The sequence below is a fragment of the Rhincodon typus genome, chromosome 4 (genome assembly GCF_021869965.1).
Source record: "Rhincodon typus isolate 14 chromosome 4, sRhiTyp1.1, whole genome shotgun sequence".
Classification (NCBI taxonomy): Eukaryota; Metazoa; Chordata; class Chondrichthyes; order Orectolobiformes; family Rhincodontidae; genus Rhincodon; species Rhincodon typus.
In genome coordinates, this window is record NC_063335.1 from 68,312,540 (window position 1) to 68,334,048 (window position 21,509).

General features: G+C 39.9%; 1 protein-coding gene across 1 annotated transcript in view; it reads right to left on the reverse strand.

Annotated features, from left to right (window-relative positions):
- The window catches only part of LOC125481008 (dystrobrevin alpha-like), a 60,999-nt gene extending 42,018 nt beyond the window's left edge, over positions 1 to 18,981 (reverse strand). Inside the window, exons 1-4 of the mRNA XM_048596127.1 lie at positions 18,923 to 18,981; positions 10,761 to 10,883; positions 9,396 to 9,488; positions 2,561 to 2,648 (exon numbers count right to left, since the gene is read on the reverse strand). Of these exons, the coding sequence (XP_048452084.1) occupies positions 2,561 to 2,648; positions 9,396 to 9,488; positions 10,761 to 10,883; positions 18,923 to 18,981 (363 nt within the window). The remainder of the gene's footprint in view (positions 1 to 2,560; positions 2,649 to 9,395; positions 9,489 to 10,760; positions 10,884 to 18,922) is intronic.
- Between the last annotated feature and the right edge of the window lie 2,528 nt (positions 18,982 to 21,509).

The window sequence follows — 21,509 nt, forward strand, 5'->3', positions numbered from 1 at the left end:
CAGCATCTGCAGTTCCTACTTTCTCTGATAAAAGTAGGAAGGTTGTGCAAATCTATACAAGATACTAGTCAGAACATAGATAGAACACTGTGTACAGCTTTGGGCTCTTATCTAAGGAAGGATATACTGATATTCGAGGCAGTCCAGAGAAAATTATGGAGGGGCCGGCTTAGGAGGACGGGTTGTATAGTTTGTGTCTGTATTCAATGCAAGTTAGAAAAATGAAACACCATTGAAGCATACAAGGTTGTTAGGGGACTTGACAAGGGAAGGATTGTTTCCCTTTGTGGGAGAGTCTAGGACCAGAGGGCATAATCTTAGAGTAAATCATTGCAGATTTAACTCAGAGATGAGGAGGAATTTCTTCTCTCTGATGGTAGTAAATCTGTGTGATTCTTTACCACAAAGGGCTTTTGAGGCTGGGTCATTAAGTACATTCAAGGCTGAGATAGACATACTTTTAAATAATAAGGAGATCAAGGATTATAAAACAAAAGTGGGAAAGTGAAGTTGAGGATCATCAGAACAGCTGTGATCTCAGTGGGCTGAATGGCCTACTACACCATACATTTTATGGTCACTGCCTCAAGCCCTGAGTTCAGAAGTAGCAATGGCCACTACTCCCAGTGATGCTGCCAATACTGGAGAGCTGCCTTTTTCTGACTGGCTGTGAAGTGCAAGTGTTTCTGTCAGGAGGCTCCCTTTTGGCTTTTTAGCTTTTGTACAAGGGGTCAAGAACTGAGAACACCAATCTCTGGTGATTGACTAAAGAAACAAAGGCGACATGAAGAATATGCTTTTTACCCAACCAAGATATTGAAGTGGCAGTGTCCAAAGATATTGAAGGAAGTGTGAGTAGAAATTGTGGAGGCATTAACAATAAACTTTCAATCTTCAAAGGAGTCAGAGGTGGTGCGAGAAAATTGCTAACATTGCACCCTTGTTCAAAAAATGTTGCAAGGATGAACAAAGCAGTTACAGAGCTGTGAGTTTTATTTCAGTGATGGAGAAATTTCTGAAGTATTTGGGATGGAATGGAAAAATGTAGGTTAATTAAGTAGAGCTAGCATGGATTTTCTATGGGAAAATCTTAATTAATTTGCTGGAGTCATTTTGATGAAGTAACAGAGTGTTGAAGGGATTATTACTGTGGATGTGGTATTCATGGACTTCCAAAGGAGGTTTAATAAAGTGTCACACAATTGAATTATGAGAAAAGTTACAGCTCATGGAATAAATGAAACACAGATACAAAACTGGTTGAAGGATATGAAGTAAAGAATAATGCCTAATGGAGATTTATCAGGCTGGAGTAAGGTTTGTAGTTGAATTCTTCAGGGGTCAGTTTTGGGACAGTTACTTTTCCTAAATAAACTCTGGTGTGCAGAGGAAAATATCCAAACTTGCAGATGGCACAAAACATGGAAACTTTATAAACTGCAAAGCAAACAGTATTAAATTACAAAAGGACATTCACAAGTTGATGGAGTGGGTACACAGACGAAGTTCTGTGTAGAGTTGTGAGGTGATGCATCTTGTTAGAAAGAATATGAAGATACAGTATAAAATAAAGGTGCTACCCTAAAGGGTGTACAGTCGTAGACATGTATTTGTATTAATCACTAAGTAAGATGTTAATTAAGCATACAGTATGCTAGGCTTTATTAATAAAAAAAATACAGATGCTGAAATTATATAAGACACTAGTTAGACCTCATTTGGAGTACTGTGTACAGTTCTGTATGCTAAACTTCAGGAAACTACAAGAATAAATTGAAGGGAATCCAGAAGAGGTTTAGGGGAATGTATTAATGGAGAAAGTCTTCAGTTTTAAAGATGGATTGAAGAAAATGGGAACGTTTTCCTTAGAAGGCTAAGTGAAAATTTCATACAAGTTTTCAAAATCATGAGACGGCTGGATAGATGGAGACAAACTGTCTCCACTCGCAAATAGATCAAGATAGAGAGAACACAAATTTAAACTGATTTGCAGGAGTAGTAAATGTGAAGTGAGAAAAAAAACGCTTTGACACAGCAAGTGGTTAGGTCTAGAAAACACTTTTTGGAAGCATAGTGGAGGCAAATTGATCTGAGGCAATGAAGAAGGCAATGAATAATTATTTAAATAAAAACAATATTCAGAGTCAAATGGAAAGGAGAGAGAAGCAGTGTAGATAAATTGGGGCAAATGGCCTCCTCTGCAGCAGAACCATTTTGTGATTTGAGTGGTTAGGACTTGGAATACACTTCCTGAACAGATCCAATTGGGAATATGATAAAAGAAAACGGATAAAGCAGCTAGAGAAAAATTATTTTTAGGGTACAACATAAAGGTAGGGGAGCGGGACTAAATGAGCTGCTCTTGAATGGAAACAGTACAGACACAATGATCTGAATGATCTCCTTCTATGCTCTAACCATTCTATGATGCACGATCTGGATACAATGCTCAAAGTGGACTTTACACTTCCCACTTACGTTGAAGGAACTTGTTACAATGTACATAGCAACACATTAAAAAATGAAATGATGGAAACCAGACTGCTGGTTCACTACTCACTGAAGATGCTGCCTCAGCAGCCAGTCGTGCTGCGTACCGAGCTATCAATCGATGCTCTTCATCTAGACGGCTTGGACTATCAAGGACACTATTAAGAAAGGATAAAATCTCAACAATAAAACTGAATCCTTTGCTTTACCATTCACAATTTCACCAACATTTGAGTATTGCAACCATGGTGATACTTATTTGAACTCGATTCTGTTAATACCCATTTACAGAATGGAATTCAATTACTAATTCTTCACATGTATTATAATCACTCTGCACAAAGTAGGTTACAAGATCCATAACAAAATAACTCTGTACCAAACGATTTATTATTATTTCCATTGTATACTTTGGACAGACCATTTACTGCAAATATCAAGATTTGTTGCACAATGCTCACATGTTACATATCGATACACTTGCTGATAAACATCCTCAAGACTACAGTACAGTTTGGAGCATGATTACTTTTGTCATCTCTTGAACTCCATTTGTATCCCGTTTTCAATAATAATTATGATGAGGTCTCAAGAATTAAATAAGAATGGACATATTAGCTGGTAATTTATGAAATCTTGCATTAATTTACTTTATATTAATATAGCTGAAAATGATCTGGAAGATGTCTAGTTTTGTGCTCTTTGGAGCAGAGAAGGTAAAGACAGGCTTAACAGCTTTAAAAGGCTAAATAAGAAAAAGCTCAATAAAAATAAGGGTTGGTAACCAGAGCATGTGGATTTAACTTAATACATAAATGAACCCGATGGAAGATGAGGAAATTCACTGGAATTTTGGAATTCACTGTGGAAAAGCAGAAGTAGATTCAAGGGTAATTTTCTGAACAGAACTTAACAGCAATTGAAAAAGAACCATTAGAAGGGTTCAGGGTAAAAAATAGATGAGTGGGACAAATTGGAAAACACTTTGAAAAATTCAACACAAACATAATAGGCTAATGGCTGAGCGAGGTGGCTGGGGGCAAGAGCGGGAGCAGGCAAACCGAAGTGGTGGCGGGAGCAGGAATGGGCTTCCCATGGTGATGACGGTAGCAGGAATAGGCTACAAGACAGTGGAGCAGGAGAGTCAAGAGTACGAGCCCAGCATGGCTAGTCTATGGCTATGGACTATGGAATTTAGTAAGAAGGACTGTAATGCTTAACTTTTTAACTTTCTTTTCTTATTTTTCTGCTTTGTACCAAGATTCTGTACGTAGGTACCTCTGTACCTCAGATGGTGCTGTAAGTGGTGACTTGTAAACTTTTCACTGTTCTTATGTGACAATAAACCTAAACTTAATGGTGTCCTTCTGTTAGATTTAACTTGTGGACCAGCATGACTCAAACATAGAACAATATGGGGTCTTTCCTCACCCAGAATTGGGAGCTTTCAGATCACATCTGACTACAACAACTAAAACCAACACCAAATCCAGGGGAAAAAAAAACCTTTTAGTATGTAAATTCATTTCATGGTCGGATTACAATCAACATGCAGAATTAAGAACCTCCTGTTTTTGCAAATCAGTGCTTAGCTCCCTTCTCAGTTAATTTACATGTTCTGGTGCAACTATGACATCTACCTGAAGTGGATTCAGCTTGGAAGGTGAGAGATTGTTCGGCTTCAGTTTGGTGAGGGCAGTAAATGCTGTTAACATAGGGGTAGCCATTTCTACTGGGGTGCATGGCTGAAAGGCCTCCTTTACTCCACAGCCTGCAGGAGCATTGCCAGGGTTCACTGCATGACTCCCCCAGTATAGCACAAGTTCCATCAATCACTGATAAAATGGCAGTGTAAGTGGGAAGTGGCTCTTAATTGGCTACTTAAATGGCTCAATTGGCCTTTGGGTGTAAGGATTATCCAGCAGCTTCTCCACTGCTTGTAAAATGTCATGGCAGCAGGAAAGCTATGGGCATACCATGCCTAAACAACCCTAACTTTCCTTTGTTTTCTTACAGGCAACCTAACTCCAGCCCATCCCTGAAGTTTGGTAAGTTCCAGCCCTGTAAATGCAAATCTTTTTTCTTCCTATACTCATATTTTCATATATTCTTAATATATTGCTGAAAAAAGACATATTTTGTCTAAGTTTACTCATCAGGATGCTTTGCAAGAAATACTAATTCAAGAAAAAATAATCATAATCCATAAAAGGAGCTCTTGGTTGGAAACTGGACTCAGTAGGTTTGCAATGTGTATATAGTAGCTGTGGGGGAAAGATAAGAGAGGAGGGTGTTGATTACAACTTACTCAGAGATAGTCAGAACTGCCGATGCTGGAGTCAGAGATAACACAATGTGGAGCTGGAGGAACACAGCAAGCCAGGCAGCATCAGAGGAGCAGGAAAGCTGACGTTTCGAGTCGGGACCCTTCCTTTTCTCTCTGGTGTTCCTCCAGCTGCACACTGTGTTATCTCTTATTGATGATTACAATGTGTGTATGATTCGATTTTGGAGCCAGTATAGCGGACTTATCATAAATTAACAAGAACATCTTATTATAATAAAACAAAGAAATGGATATGCTGGAAATCTGAAACAAAAGAGAAATTGCTGAAGAAGCTCAGCAGGTCTGGCAACCTCTGTGGAGAGAAAGCAGTGATAATGTTGAGTCCAGTGACTTCAGAACATCTTATTTATAGATTCCAAGTTAAATGGTTTAATACTATGTTTATACACAATTTTTAGTTCTACGCTATCTCATTCTTCTAAAAAAGAAATAAACAAAGGTTCAACACATATATGAAAGCTAATGTTACTATGTCACTGAATTATCCAATAAAGGAGTTACTGAATGAAAAGGGTCCCTTGAAAATCAAAATGAACTCATACAGTCACAGAGATATACAGCACGGAAACAAACCCTTCGGTCCAACTTGTCCATTCTGACCAGATATCGAATATAAATCTAGTCCCATTTGCAAGCATTTGGCCAATATTCCTCTAAACCCTTGCTATTCATAAACCCATCCAGATTTCTTTTAAATGTTGTAATCATACCAGCCTCCACCACTTCCTCTGGCAGTTCATTCCATTTATGCAGCACCCTCTGAGTAGAAAAGTTGCTCCTTAGGCTCCTTTCATATCTTATTTCCATCTCATCTTAAGCCTATGCCATCTAGTTTTGGACTGCCCCACCCCAGGGAAAAGATCTTGTCTATTCACCCTATCCATGCCCATCATGATTTTATAAACCTCCATAAGGTCACCCCTTCGCCTCCAACTCGCCAGGGAAAATAGCTACAAGCCTATTCAGTGTCCCCCTACTGCCCAAAACCTCCAACTCTGGCAATATCCTGGTAAATCTTTTCTGAACCCTTTCTAGTTTTACAATATCCTTCCTATAGGAGGGAGACCAGAATTGCATGCAATACTCCAAAAGTGGCCGAACCTATGTCCTGTACAGCCAAAACATGACCTCCCATCTCCTATACCCAATGCACTGACCAACAAAGGCAAGCATACCAAATGCCTTGTTCACTATCCTAGTGACCTCACTATGAAAGTGATTCCACTTTCAAGGAACGATGAACCTGCACTCCAAGGTGTCTTTGTTCAGCAACACTCCCCAGGACCTTACTATTAAGTGTATAAGTCCTGTCCTGATTTGCCTTTCCAAAATGCAGCACCTCACATTTATTTAAATTAAACTCCATCTGCCATTCCTCGGTCCATTGGCTTATCTGATCAAGATCAAGATCCCGTTGTACTCTGAGGTAACCTTCTTTGCTGTCCACTACACCTCAAATTTTAGTGTCATACCTCCTATGTTCACATCCAAATAATTTATTTAAAGGACAAAAAAGCAGTGGACCCAGCACCAATCCTTGTGGCACACTGCTGGTCACAGGCCTCCAGTCTGAAAAGCAACCATCCACCACCACCCTCTGTCTTCTACCTTCGAGCCAGTTCTGTATCCTGGTCAAGGCTAGTTGTCCCTCTATGATGTGCGATCTAACCTTGACCAGGCTACCATGAGGAACCTTGTCGAATGCCTTACTGAAATCCATATACATTAAATCCACCGCTCTGTCCTCATTAATCCTCTTTGTTACTTCTTCAAAAAACTCAATCAAGTTAGTGAGACAAGATTTCCCATGCACAAAGCCACGTTGACTATCCCTAATTAGTCGTTGCCTTTCCAAATACATGTAAATCCTCTCCTTTAGGATTCCCTCCAACAACTTGCCCACCATCTATGTCAGGCTTACTGGTCTATAGTTCCCTGGCTTTTCCTTAGTGGCATAACGTTAGCCAATATCCAGTCTTCCCGCACCTAACCTGTGGTTATCGATGATACAAATATTTCAGCAAGGGGCCCAGCAATCACTTTCCTCACTTCTCACAGAGTTTTAGGGTACACCTGATCAGGTCCTGAGGATTTATCCATATTTATGGTTTCAAGACATTCAGCACCTCCTTCCCTGTAAAATGGACATTTTTCAAGATGTCACTATTTATTTCCCCGCGTTCTCTATCTTCCATATCCTTCTCCACAGTAATCTGATGTAAAATACTCGTTTAGTATGTCTCCCATCTCTTGCAGTTCCACACATAGGTGGCTTTGCTTATCTTTAACGGGCCCTAGTCTCTCCCTAGTTACCCTGTTGTCCTTAATGTAGTTGTAGGATCCCTTCAGATTCTCCTTAACCCTATTTGCCAAAGCTATTTCATGTCCTCTTTTTGCCCTCCTGATTTCCCTCTTAAGTATATTCCTACTTTGTTTATACTCTTCTAAGGATTCCCTTGATCCCTAGGTCTATACCTGACATATGCTTCCTTCTTATTCTTGACCAAAACCTCAATTTCTCTAGTCATCCAGCATTCCCTATACCTACCAGCATTGCTCTTCCCCCTAACAGGATCATACTGTCTCTGGACTCTCGTTATCTCATTTTGAAATGCTTCCCATTTTCAAGTCATTCTTTTACCTGCAAGCATCCTCCCCCAATCAACATTTGAAAGTTCTCGCCTAATACCATCAAAATTGGCCTTCCTCTAATTTAAAGCTTTAAATTTTAGATCCGAGCGATCCGTTTCCATCACTATTTTAAAAATAATAGAATTATGGTCACTGGCCCCAAAATGCTCCCCCACTGACACATCAGACACTTGCCCTGCCTTATTTCCCAAGAGTAGGTGAAGTTTTGCATCTTCCCTAGTAGATACATCCACATACTGAAGCAGAAAATTTTCTTGTATACACTTAACAAATTCCTCTCCATCGAACCCCTTAACACTATGGTAGTCCCAGTCTATGTTTGGAAAGTTAAAATCCCCTACAATAACTGCCCTATTGTTGTTATAGATAACTGACATCTCCCTGCAAGTCTGCTTCTCAATTTCCCACTGACTACTTGGGGAGGATGTGGGGTCTGAAGTACAATCCCAATAAGGTGATCATCCCTTTCTTATTTCTCAGTTCCACCCAAATAACTTCCCTGGACATATTCCCAGGAATATCCTCCCTAAGTACAGCCGTAATGTTATCCTTAATCAAAAACTCCATTCACTCTCCTCTCTTGCTCCCTTTTCCATCCTTCCTATAGCATCTATACTCTGGAACATTAACCTGCTGGTCCTGTCCATCCCTGAGCCATATCTCTGTCATTACTATAATATCCCAGTCCTTGAGCATGTCTGTCAAAGAGCCTTTGAAAACAAAATATTTTGACCTATGATGGCAGACATATTGCTTCTGGAGCCTGGTTACAATGTTGGAAGATATACAATACACACATTTTTAAGCTGAGTGAGCTCATCATCAAATAACATATATCAGCTGCACCACTAGCTTCGTTCACTGTTCAATTTATTACGCCCCCATAATTCACCTACTAACAATCTCTATCAATCAAGACTCAATCCTATCAATCATACAGTTGACCCTAGCCTTTCACATTTAGCACATTGTAAGCTATACACAATAATTTTCAGAATTTAACAAACTTAGTTGGTAACATCCCACTTGGACCTGGTTAGTTCAAATTCCCTCATAAAACAGTAACAAATCACAACTGAAGAGATTAAAAACATACCAATGGTTATTTTGACAAGCAATCGAAAAACTTGAAAAACTCTGGAAAACTAAGAAAACTCTGGAAATTCTGGAAAACTAGAACTCGGCAAACATCATTCATTTTCAGATTGCCAAATCTTGATACGTATAGAGACATGAGTAATTTGGTTTCACTAAAAATGAACAGCTTCTGAAAAACATGTTGGATAAAACTTGGACCTTCTACTGAAACAGGTATTTAACACCCTGCATATGTTAATGAAGTTCCATGTTTTAGGATTCCTTTGCCAAATTGGCTGTCTTGAGTGGAAAAAGCATTGAGTTTGTTAATGTCGCCAGATTTTCAACTGGAGCTATTTATTCTGAGACAATTTTTCCCACTGTTCCTCCATACCTGGTTATAGTCTTCATTTTCAAATACTATTCCAATTGTCTTCTGAAATGCTATAATCTCTTTCTCAATTGTTGGAATAGAATGAAGTGGAATGAAAAATTGAGAAAACCAATGGTCAGGAATTAAGAAGGTTGTTGTGGCATTTAACACTTAAACTTTCTGATAACAACAGATATTCTTACAGCAATACATACACAAAACACTACATACCTTGATTTCGTATTTTTTCTGACAAATAAATATTTGAACCTGGAGGCCAAAAGCTTCTTATAAAGTAGCGTGGGCATGAGGGCATGTGGATATTTAATAAATGAACCAAGTTCACCATGTGATCTATGTCTTACTTATTTTTACATCAATGGAACTGCCAGATTAATAAGTGATTTCCTCCAAACATAACGATTTCCATATTGGGTAAAAGAAACCTCGACTAACCGTGAGGAATTATTCAGGAGGAGGTTGATATATAGACCAATCAGAACATGTTCATCACCCAGTCTATCAGCAATATCAAGGCTGTATTGCAACCTAGAATTATAGAAATGTAAAGGAACAAAACAAAGAATAAAAAAGGAAAAACATCGTAAATTCTAAATGAGAAATTAAAAAGGAAGCAAAACTAATGACACATCTGCACACGCATTGTCTCTTCTGCTTCAAGGCATTCAATTTATAATTCAACATACTGTACTCTCAGATGTTAGCCAATTAACTGATTGGAACATGGAATAGGACTAAAGAGATTGAGGCTAGGATTTCACGGCATGGCGGTGCCCCTGTCCACCAGCTTGAAAGTTCGGGCCACTCATGCCTTAGTCAGTCATGGAAGCCCCAGTAGCATTTTATGTTCAGCAGGCATTTAACTGACGGGGTCGGGGCTTCCTTCCTTTAAAGACTCGAGGTCTGGCCCTCATAATCAGATTATCAAAGGGTAGCCACTCCTCAGCAGTGACACTGTACACCAAAATTAGAGAATGTGGCAATCCTGCCCTGAGGCCAACTGAAGCCCTTAAGTGGCCAATTAAGATAATCAAGGAACTCAGCTTTGCTCTCTGTCATTAGTAAAATGACTGATTAGGCAGCCTATGGCTGATGATGAAGGACCTTCCAGTGGCAAGGGTTGTCACTGTTGAAAGGCATTTCATCCTCATGAGTGATCTCCACAGTCATCAGGCCCTGCTGGATAGATCTCAATCCCAATTACCTCCTTTCTGGGGCATTTTCCAATGTGGCTTGTCCTTGCATTGTTGCCACTGATGGTAAATGCCACAGGTGGAGAGGTGGAAATTGACATCCCCTTCCCCTGACATACTACCCTATCTTATGTGCCTCCTGCTACTTGATAGACTCCATGGCCCCATAAAATCCCAGCCTCAATGCAATGTCTAATCTATGAAATTATGAGTGCATGCATGACTTCTAATACTACATTTAAAATAGGAGAAATGATTCTACAAATGTCAAGCAATATATACTATGGTTTGAAATTCTGAAAAACTTGGGGGAAAATTTTGTTTGCCTAATGCAAACGATGCTTCGCAAACAACAGTTCCTCGAGCCCAGGAGGGGCCTGTGGGCTAATATGTGCACAGTATTTGTCACTGGTATCACTGGGGAAACCCATACAGGTATTGGGTCATGACACTGACTGCCTCTGTGGAATGCACATCTTTGTAGCACTGCTGGTGGCCTCTTGGTATCTGTAAGTATTGATGCATTTAGTTAACATATTACATAACAAAATGAATTTCTTTGTGTGTTAGTAGCTCATGCCAGTTACTGCACATTCTCAATACTCACCCTTTGCCCTTCAGCAAAGCTGGAGCAGCCCTAGCAAGTTGTTTGTTCTGCTCTACTTCATTGATCTCATCAGGAAAGCTATTTAATGAGATAAGAAGACTAAACAAAGAATAAGCAATGATACTGGGGAAAACAGGTCAAAGCAAGACTCCGAACAACATTTGCAGTGTAACCACATGCCAAAAACAAACTGGAAGATCTTACAGATCTACAAAATCATAGTGAAGTATCAAAGGTATTTTGAGAATAATCAAAATAAGATTGATTGAAATAGTAAATTGGCTTAGATTGATCCTAAATGGACATGATTGATAATAGTTTGGATCAGTTATGAAATGAAACTTTCTCACTTGTCTATTGTACCTTCCTTCCTTCATCCCAACCCTACCCTTCTGTACTTTTGCTTTCAGATATCCGAGATTTATGGCTGTATTAACTAGTGTAACCGCACCTTAGAGTGAGAGTAACACCATCTTCTGCTGAAAAGGCACTCAATCTGACAACTGTAGCCACTAGATCAGATTTAGGAACTGCATGCACTTTAGACTGCAGTAGACAGGCGCAATCAGCAGGTGAACAATCACTGGACACAAGTGGGGTGCAGCAAGAACAAGGTTTCTAAGGTTTTACAGTAGATTTGTAGCTCGGGTTGCAGATGCTGTGGTTGGTTGGCTCACCCAGTTGCTCATACATCCGTTGTCTTTGAATACTTGGAAGAGGTACTCTTCTTCTTTTTGACGTAGTTCTGTGTTGCTGCCCGTTTAAATAGTGTTTTCACGCAATTTTGTTTGTGGGTGTTACGTTGGTTGCTATTGAAATTCAGTACTTGGTCAGTGTGTGAGGCTTTCCTGTGTAACTTTGTTAGGAATTCCTTGTTGGTCCTGCGTACCACCATGATGTCCAGGAATGGGAGCTGTTTGTTCTTTTCCTCTTCCTTGGTGAAATCCTCTTCCTTGGTCTTCCTTCACCAAGGAAGAGGAAAAGAACAAACAGCTCCCATTCCTGGACGTCAAGTAGGAATGCAGGACCAAAGGGGAATTCCTAACAAAGGTTCACAGGAAAGCCACACACACTTACCAAGTACTGAATTTCAAGAGCAACCACCCTAACACTCACAAACGAAGTTGCGTGAAAACGATATTTAAACAATCAACAACACACTGCAGCAGCACAGAGCTACGCCATAAAGAAGAAGTGTACGTCTTCCAAGTATTCAAAGACAATGGGAAACTGTGTTAGAAGATGCCTATTACAAGAACACCAGGAAGATACTGCACGCCCCGACACACTCATCACACTACCCTACATCAAGAACACATCTGATCTGATCACAAGACTCCTACAACCACTGGGCATCAGAGTAGCACACAAACCCATATCAACCCTTTGCCAACTGCTAACCTGAACGAGAGACCCGTTACCCACTATGGACAGGACCAATGTCATATACAAGATTCCCTGCAAAGACTGCGACAAACATTACATTGGACAGACAGGAAGGAAACTAGCCACAAGAGTACAGAAACATCAAATGGCAACAAAAAGACATGACCAATACTCACTCATCTCCATCCACATGGATAAAGAAAACCACCAGTTTGTTTGGGACAACACCGGGATTTTGGGACAGGCAAAGCAGAGACAAGCACGGGAGTTCCTGGAGGCCTGGTTCTCCACTTAGAAAGCCATCAACAAACACATACAGCTAGACCCCATATACACTCTATTGTGAAGGAAAACCGGAAGTGAGGTAACCCAGAACAGCGGACACCAGAGTGTAAATAACAAGCGGGAAAACACATCAGCACTTCATCGGACACTGCACTGATGATGTTACCCAGCAGGGTAATGAAACATCTGCAGAACAACGAACCAGCTCGGCAAGCCAACCAACCACAAGAACAAGGTTTGTATTAGTTCAGCTGCAGAGATAAAGACATGGATGGTCAGTGCACAGGAGAACACTGATGGTGTGCCCACCAAGATGATTGGTTTGTTGACTCTTCTCAATGTCAAGGAGCAATCAGGAGTCCGGCTCCAACTTGGCACAAGACTTTACGTAGAGATTAGGAGTCTATCCTTTCCAGTATCAAACTAGCAGTCAATTCCATGACAGCACATGTAGACAAAGCCATGATGAGGTGACAGATTACGAATATCCCAGTTTCCACTCTAGCACAGGCAGAAACCATCCAGCATCTGAACTCTGTACTGGAAATTCACACTAAAGTTGTGAAATCTAAGCTTGTTGACATGCATCCCCATTTTGGCTCATATGGTTGCATTTACCAGCGATCAAAGTGCCTCCAAGGTTCTTATGGCGGTTCGGCAATCTGTACTCTGGCAGATTACTAAGATTAATGAGTTGATCACTCAGTGGAAATGGCTCTATCCTCTCTCAGGATAACAGTGCAGTGATTGTATTCCCACATTTGCCACTCTGCTGATGCCGACGCTGGATAAAGTCACTGCATCTCTTGTTGCATTAAACCATGGCAAGTAATGAAACGTTGGAAATGTCATCTGCTTCTTTGAAAGGGGCTGGTGGCAGAGAAATTAACAACCATGGTTATCTTTACAGCCACCAGCAGTATTGCCCTACCCCGCTTTTGGCTGCAGGTGCAGAAGTTAGCACAGTTCAGTCACCATATTCTTGGTAAAACATGTCATCTCAGTCAATGGCAGGGGTTGATGATCCCTTGCACAGCTGAATGCATATTCAACATGCTTCTGACATGTGCAGGTCGTACTTGCAATAACATTTTTAGAGTTACTGCATCCATTGGGAACAGTTGGAAGTGCTGGAAAAGCTCAGCAGGCCTGTTAGAATCTGTGGAGAGAAATCAGTGTTCAGGTTGTACAGGACATGGATGAGGCCTCTTCTGTAATATTGTGTCCAGTTCTGGTTGCCCAGTTATTGGAAAGATATTATCAAGCTGGAGAGTATTCAGAAGAGATTTACAAGGGAATTTGCCGGGTATGGCAGGTTTGAATTGTAAAGAAAGGCTGGATAGGCTGGCACTTTTTCCACTGGAGCATAGGAGGTTGAGAGGTGACCTGTTAGAAGTTTTTAAATAGTGAGAGGTATAGATAGAGTTGATGGTCACTGTCTTTTCCCTAGGATAGGAGATTTCAAGACTTGGGGCACATTTTTAAGTTGAGAGGAGAGAGATTTAAAAAAGGCATAAGGGGCACATTTTTTTTACACAGAGGGTAGTTCGTATGTGGAATGAATTTCCTGAGGAGGTGATGGATGTGGATACAATTACAATGTTTAAAAGACATTTGGATGGATACATGAATTGGAAAGGGTTGGAGGAATTTGAGCCAGGAGCAGGCAGGTGGGACTAGTTTAGTTTGAGATTATGTTTGGCATGGACTGGTTGGACTGAAGGATCTGGTTCCAAGCTGTAATACATTTCAGGCCCAATGACCGTTTCTCAGAACTAGCTATCCAGCTGCTTCATTTCATGACAATTGTTCCATTTGCCCATATCTTACTGCTGTGTTTGCATGTGTTCTCATTTTTATAATTACTGTTAAACCAGCAATTGATGGTTTGCATTGCCCACAATGGGCTTTACATGTAAATATTGAACTGGTCACATGGGTGTTTTTACTGGTGGTGGTTAATAGTGTAAAAAAAATTCATGATGATTTTGGTGAAGGGAAGGTCATTCAGTTGTGTGTGGTAACACTTCTGGGTAGTAAAACAAAAACAAGCATTTGCCTTCAACAAAAAATAATCATAGCGACTGAAGTTGAAATGCTTGCTGACCACCACAAGGTGGTCATTACTTTGTCCAATTTTACATTTTTTGATACATTGATGAATGCAATTCTCTCCGCTAGGTTTACACATTTGTAAACCCATTCACAAATTGTGTCCACAGCTACATGAAAAAGCAGAGAGGAAATTAGCACAAGTACATTTGAAAACTCTCTCTCTCTCTGAGGCTTCTTGTTCATTTTGTAAATAACTACAATGGGATCATTTAACAAGTTCACTCCAGCAAAGAACAAATATCTTAGATAGTAGGAACTGCAGATGCTGGAGAATCCGAGACAACAAGGTGCAGGGCTGGATGAACACAGCAGGCCAAGCAGCATCATAAGAGCAGAAAGGCTGACGTTTTGGGCCTAGACCCTTCATCATTTTTCTGATGAAGGGTCTAGGCCCGAAACGTCAACAAATATCTTACTTTTATTCAAAACAAATTTCAGAATAACAGTTCAAAATGGAGATTGAAACAAAGAACTGAAATCTGCAAATGTTCAACAATTTGGACACCTCAGAAGGAGGTGACTTCCTTGGCAGCACAACCCTAATTGGATTTTCAAAGTGGAATTTTATCAGAAATCAACAGAGCCCCATCTCAAGAGACAGTATTTGATGAAATACCTGACATTCCTACCACACACTGCGAGATCAAACAAAGGACCGTGATACTTTGCAACCTTCCTAAGCAAGCAAAGAGCTATCATCGGAAAGGCAATCAGTCCTCTCAATGATCAGCTAGCTTTGTTTTGGCTGGCATTATTGCTTTCCAAGGTGATGAGGGACTACTCCCACCAGCTCCCAGAAGTATAAAGAGATACAAGTTCCGTGGGCCAATTGTCAGGTACAATGGGCAGAACTCCTGAAATAAACTGAAAATGTGTCCAGGTACACTCTCAAGGTCTCAGTACGGATATAACTGCGTCAGCTAAAACCATCTCTTGCCCACCAATTAGATATTCAAACAGAATGAAAAGAGAGAGGAAGTTTACTTAATCTGAATTCTGTCCCAGAACATGGCTTCTACAAAATGATTGCTTGATCTGGTCCAGATGTCGCTTAAAGTTGCCATTTCTATTCTATTTTCTTTAATGATTGTAGTGAAGGCAGCGTTTTGTATGCTTGCCTTTATCGGTCAGTACATTGAGTATAGGATTTGGGAGCTCATGTTGCGGCTTAAGGGATATTGGTTAGGCCACTTTTTAGAATACTGCATTCAATTTTGGTGTCTCCCTGCTATAGGAAGGATGTTGTGAAAATTGAAAGAGTTCAGAAAAGATTTACAAGGCTGTTGCCAGGGAGAGGCTGAATAGACTGGGGCTATTTTCCCTAGAGCATCGGAGGCTGAGAGGTGACCTTATAGAAGTTAATAAGGTCTTGAGGGACATAGATGGGGTGAATAGTCAAGGAGTATTCCCCAGGTTGGGCAGTCCAAAGCTAGAGGGCATTGTTTTAAGGTGAGGGGAGAAAAATTTAAGAGACCTAAAGGGCAACTTTTTCATGAAGATGGTGCGTTTATGGAATGAGCTGCCAGAGGAAGTGGTGGAGGCTGATACAATTACAATATTTAGAAGGCATCTGGATGGGTCTATGAATAGCAAGGGTTTAGAGGGATATGGGCCAAATGCTGGCAAATGGGACTAGATTAATTCAGCATATCTGATTGGCTTGGACAAGTTGGAGCAAAGGGTCTATTTCCATGCTGTATAGCTCTATGACTCTATGCGTACCAACTTTAAATATCCAGCACTTACTTCTATGTACCATGCAATAAATGTCATTTTTTAGATCAAAATTACTCATTTATGTATATTTAAAATTATAGGTGAAGCTTGAGATCAGAAGGTAATAAATCCTCAGCAAACATTCTCCACCATTTGTGCAGACCACATCAGGGATTCAAATCTTGCTGCGGCCACATGATTGATCCTTACAATCTATTTACACAATATAGACAGACTAATTCATATAGCAGATTAATATTTTGAACTTTTTGTCATTTCCCTTGCAGAATCTGGCATTACCTGCCAGCATATATGTGTTATATACATACTCTTGTCAGTATAGTTCTACAGCTCCTTCAGTGAAACTATCACTTTCTTATTAGTTTTAAATATGGAAAGAATGTTAACTAAACTACAGTAAACTCCCTGTTATCTGGAAAATCACAGACACCTGTTACATGAATCTGCCAGTTGCACGAGAAACACTCTTATAGAAACCCAAGACGGTCCACTCCAATATTCCTTGACTAAAAAAATCTTAAACCTAAATGTCCGAAGGGTGATGAAATTTCTTCAATGGGATCTGCAAACACTTGACTGTATCAGAGTCATCAACATAAATAGCATTTGCAACTTCAGCAGCAGCTGACGTTGAAGGCTGAGGAAATGGGGATGTGGGCCTAGTAGTCCTTGAATAAATTTTTTATTTGTGCCTGCTTACAAGCTTTCCTTCACTCATGAATAATTATTTGTTCCATAAAGTAGTTTTGCTGCTCAATAAGTTTCAGGACATTTTCAAATCATTTGACAGCATTGGAACTTGGCATGTCAAGTTCAAACAAATGTTTTTAAAGAAACTTTATAAAAATTCTAAGTTTTCTTTCAAACTTTTGCCATTTGCATGATAATTCCAAATGGGTGGTTACCGGATAACAGGGAGATTACTAAAATAAGCAAGCAACAGGGTCTGTGAGCTTAAACATTGGTACAGCTATTATAAATTAATACTGAAAGTCTCCTTTTTGAGGTGACACAATTATACAAAAATGGTGTAAACTGACCCTTAATCTCTTAAGCGTCAAAATTGTAATTCATTAATGAGCATATCTGCCACTTAATTTAGTAACAAAGTTGAAAGGGGTACCTGGTTTGATTACTCATATCCTGCACAATAGAGGCATTGTTCGTTCTTTTAGACAGTAAAACAAGTACTGCAATGACATTGCAAAGTTAATTCTTCTAACAATTCTACAAACCCACTATGCAAAAGGATCAGGCGTTTACAGTGTGAAATTAATACATTTCTGTGCAAAACTCTGAATTTTCCCATTTTACTGCGAATTAAATATCATGATGTGTTAAAGTAATAATTTCAGTAGGTGATAATCTGTTAAAATAAAAATACCCCAAACCACCTGGTGGTATGCCTTCCACTGCACTTATATTTGCACATCATTAAATTATGTAGTCTTTGGGCTTAATTTAGGTGGATCTGTAAATTAGGGCACCATACCATCAGTGGTGTTCCATTCATCAGCCAGCAAATCCTCACTCCCACCATGATTTAGGCAGTAGGACAGGCCCTCACCCAATGCGTAGCCAAGCAGTTTTAAAGCTATTGGCAGCAGATTAGTGAAAGGATGTGTACTGATTAGTGAATGGATAATTCTGTGCTATATGGAGGCATTCCAGATGCCACACCACCTTCAGTTTTGCCATCTCCACCCACCCCTCTCAACCTTATCCCAATGGGATCCCAGATTTGCCTAGTTTTGGGCATCTCTGGTTTCCCTTTCTTGTAGGTCTCCTGCAATATCAACAGCAGCCACCAATCCTGTTGTGGTGCACTGTTGGTGACTACTTATAGCCAAGAGTTTGATGAAGTGGGATTTCCTCCAGCAGATTAGTATCATCTCATATTAATAAAATGATCCTTCCCCGAATAATTAAAGCACGGCAGATGGCCAAACAAAGACAGGTTTTCCCTCAAAATGTACACTAGGTTTCAGGAATTCCACTCTCAGCATATAATCCAGCCTTTTGATACTTTGTCCAATATACCTTGCACCATTCTCCAGAGGAGCAAGTGGCCTAGAGTCTGTAAGTCTCTGGATGTTCCCCATGGGAAGCATCTAGAATGCATCTCCCATCATTCCATGGTGCTAACTGGCTCCTCTTCACTATGACATTGCCTTTAAATGTGATGTATGTATTCTAGCCACTCCAATGAAGAAAATATGTGGATCAAATCACCCTTCATTCCTTCCTTTTAAGAATAGTCAATTATATTTTGATATTATTTTGAAATAATTAATCTGTACATAAGACTGTACAAGTTTCAAAATTTTCTGTAAAATGGCTACCAAATTACATACCAAATGATTTGACCCTTTGGATTATATGGAATTTTTCAACATTTTGTCCTATACTAAAGGGTATCCTAACAAGGTATTTTTTTTCTCTATTTGATAGATAATGTAAAACTATTTAGAACACTGTATTACCTCAACTCAAGAAAAAGGACACTTGCGTATTAATTGTTAAACTTATTACAGACCCAGTACTAATGCAATCTATATAGACTAAATGCATCCTATAACACAGCTGTCTTAGTATCAGAGATTATTCAATAAGATCAAAGTTTAGTCTCCATCACTGACCGTGCGTTGTTCATTAGCTCATTTACATACAGCTGAATGATAGTATGTTCATCATTCATCTCATCTAGTAACCTGAATAAGTTAAACCAAGGATAAAGTATCAGTGATTTAGAAAACAGAAAACACTTTATTTCTGATTGTATGAGGATGTGGATTTTTTTCAGAGAAATCTGCATATTAAAGCAATTGCTAATATTTCCATTATTGTTGTGTTACTCTGAGAGTTTCAAAAGTATACAGTGAAATGGTCAATTTGCTTTTGTAACATTAAGATCTCAGAAAAGCTCAACAAGATCAGCATTAAACAGCTGCAAAAAATATATTGTCAGACATTTGGATAATTTTTCATTTATTAGCATCAAGACACTATTACTAAGCAATGAATTTTCAAAGTTAAAGTTAGCATATTGTTCATATGCATCAAACATTAATTATTCCCCAGTCTTCTGAGACTTTGGCCAATGTGGGAAAATGCACCTAACCCAAGATCTGCAACAATTCATCTGAACCTAGTAAACATGCTAAATTCACACCCACATGGTATTAAAATGGAACTAAAACTTGAAGTTATAATTACAGCAAACAGATTGCAAAGATGCCATCCAAAATAACTATTTGCATTCCTAAAATAAAAACGAAACTTGCATCTCAATTACATCAAATGTTACTTTGTGACTAGATAAAAATTGAATACCATATAAAGTATCAACAAAGTAGTTTCCAATAGAAGAACAACAAAGTAGTTCCAATAGAGGAACATGTGCATTTTTGTATGCACAAGCAACTGTCTGAACTTCTCAAGAGCAAACTAAGAATATTACATATTTGGGATCATGAATTCTACAGATTTGATTTGAAGACAAAAGAAGAATAAGCAGAAAAAAAAATGGACTAAGTAGTCTCCTGTACCACAGTGACTCTCTGGGAGGCATCTTCCCATTATGAGTTAATGTTTTGTTGAGTGAAATTCATGGCGCCTGATTCACCATGGTTCATAGTGGCTTTTCTCACGCAATGAATATGAATTGCAGCCCAGATAGTGCTGTGTCCTGAGTTAAAAGGAATGCCCAATAGTGCAAGGAGCAGGTCAATGATATTCTTCACTCTACCAATTCCTCTCTATTTCCTCATACTCACAGGGCTACTACTCATTCTAATTCTGCACTGCAAAGCCATCTCATCAAGGCTCATGATCTACAACTCTCACTGTTTCATACAGCTGTTTACTGAATGGCTCTCACCCAGCTCATCCTCCCAAGCTACTAACTCTTTATGCCCTTTGTGCTTGACACACACTCATTATGGCCACCTCACCATCTCTCCTGTTCCATCAACACCACTAACCACTTGTCCCTCTGTGTCACAGCAAGAAAAACTGGCCCACAAAAAGGCATCAGGGACCTCATTCCTTACAATAAGTTTAGAACTGGCCAGTGAGGAGCAGAACCACTCATGTGGGAAGAGCCAACCAGCCTAGTAAGCTTCATTGTGCTATGCTGCACAGCTCTCCTATTACCACTAGTGTTAATACATTCTCTGTCAGCGACAGAAACTCCTAACTCCACTTTCACCCTTGAGGAGGACCCATTGATTTGACTTGGGAGCAAGTAATGCTCCAGGTCTCTGGGATGTGTTGGAGGCCAAGCACCTGCTCAGCCTCCGGCAGAAGACATTCCCATGGTGTTGGCTATTAATTACTTCATCAAAGTGCAAGGAGAAGCTCATCAAGCAGGTTGTCAGAGGCACTCTGTAAGCTGAATCAAAAGATGAAGGACTCTACCAATGATATCAGTGCCATGTTGGTTCTGGCATATATGCATCTGGGTATCTCAATAAAGACACACTCTAGAATATACATATATATCTGCACTCAACCTCTCTAGCTATTGGTGCTCAACCTCAATAGCAAAGCAACGGGGAGCAAGGGATCGTGATCTCACTCTAGATGCCCCTTTCTCCTCCGGGAGAAAGAATGGTGCCAGCTGACACTCAAAGGGGGAAAAAAGCCATAATGGGACCCTCAGAAATATCTTCCCAGATGCTCAGCCTCTCTATCTCCCTATTGCCTGTGATGTCAAAGGCTACAACAATTCAAACTGAAGACAGCAGGCCTGTACTGGTGCATGACACTCTCTGCGTTTCTATGCCTTGTGAGACCAAACACTTTTAGGGACAATCAACCAAATTTTCCAGGCCAACTGAGGACACGCAGGTGGCATTCTACCACATAATAGTAAAAAACCTTGTACTTTGGAAATATGTCTTCACCTATATTCTTAAAATGCCTGCTCTGGTTTCATTTCGCTGTGACACCTGCCAAACTACCACTCATGTAAAAGATGAGCAGTCTCTTCAGAAATCCCAAAAATGAATGAAGTTGTAATGATAAAGCATTACTCATCCCTCATGAGCTACCAACCTCTTGACTGCAGACAGCTTCAGATGAGAGGGATTCTTGAACAGTGGCATTGATGACTGCAGCTAAGGTGTTTCACTTTAATGTGGACAACACTGAGGCTAAATAGAAGGTACAAGGCTTGTGTTAGGGCCTAGCCAGCACACATGATTTGGCATATGCATCCATCTA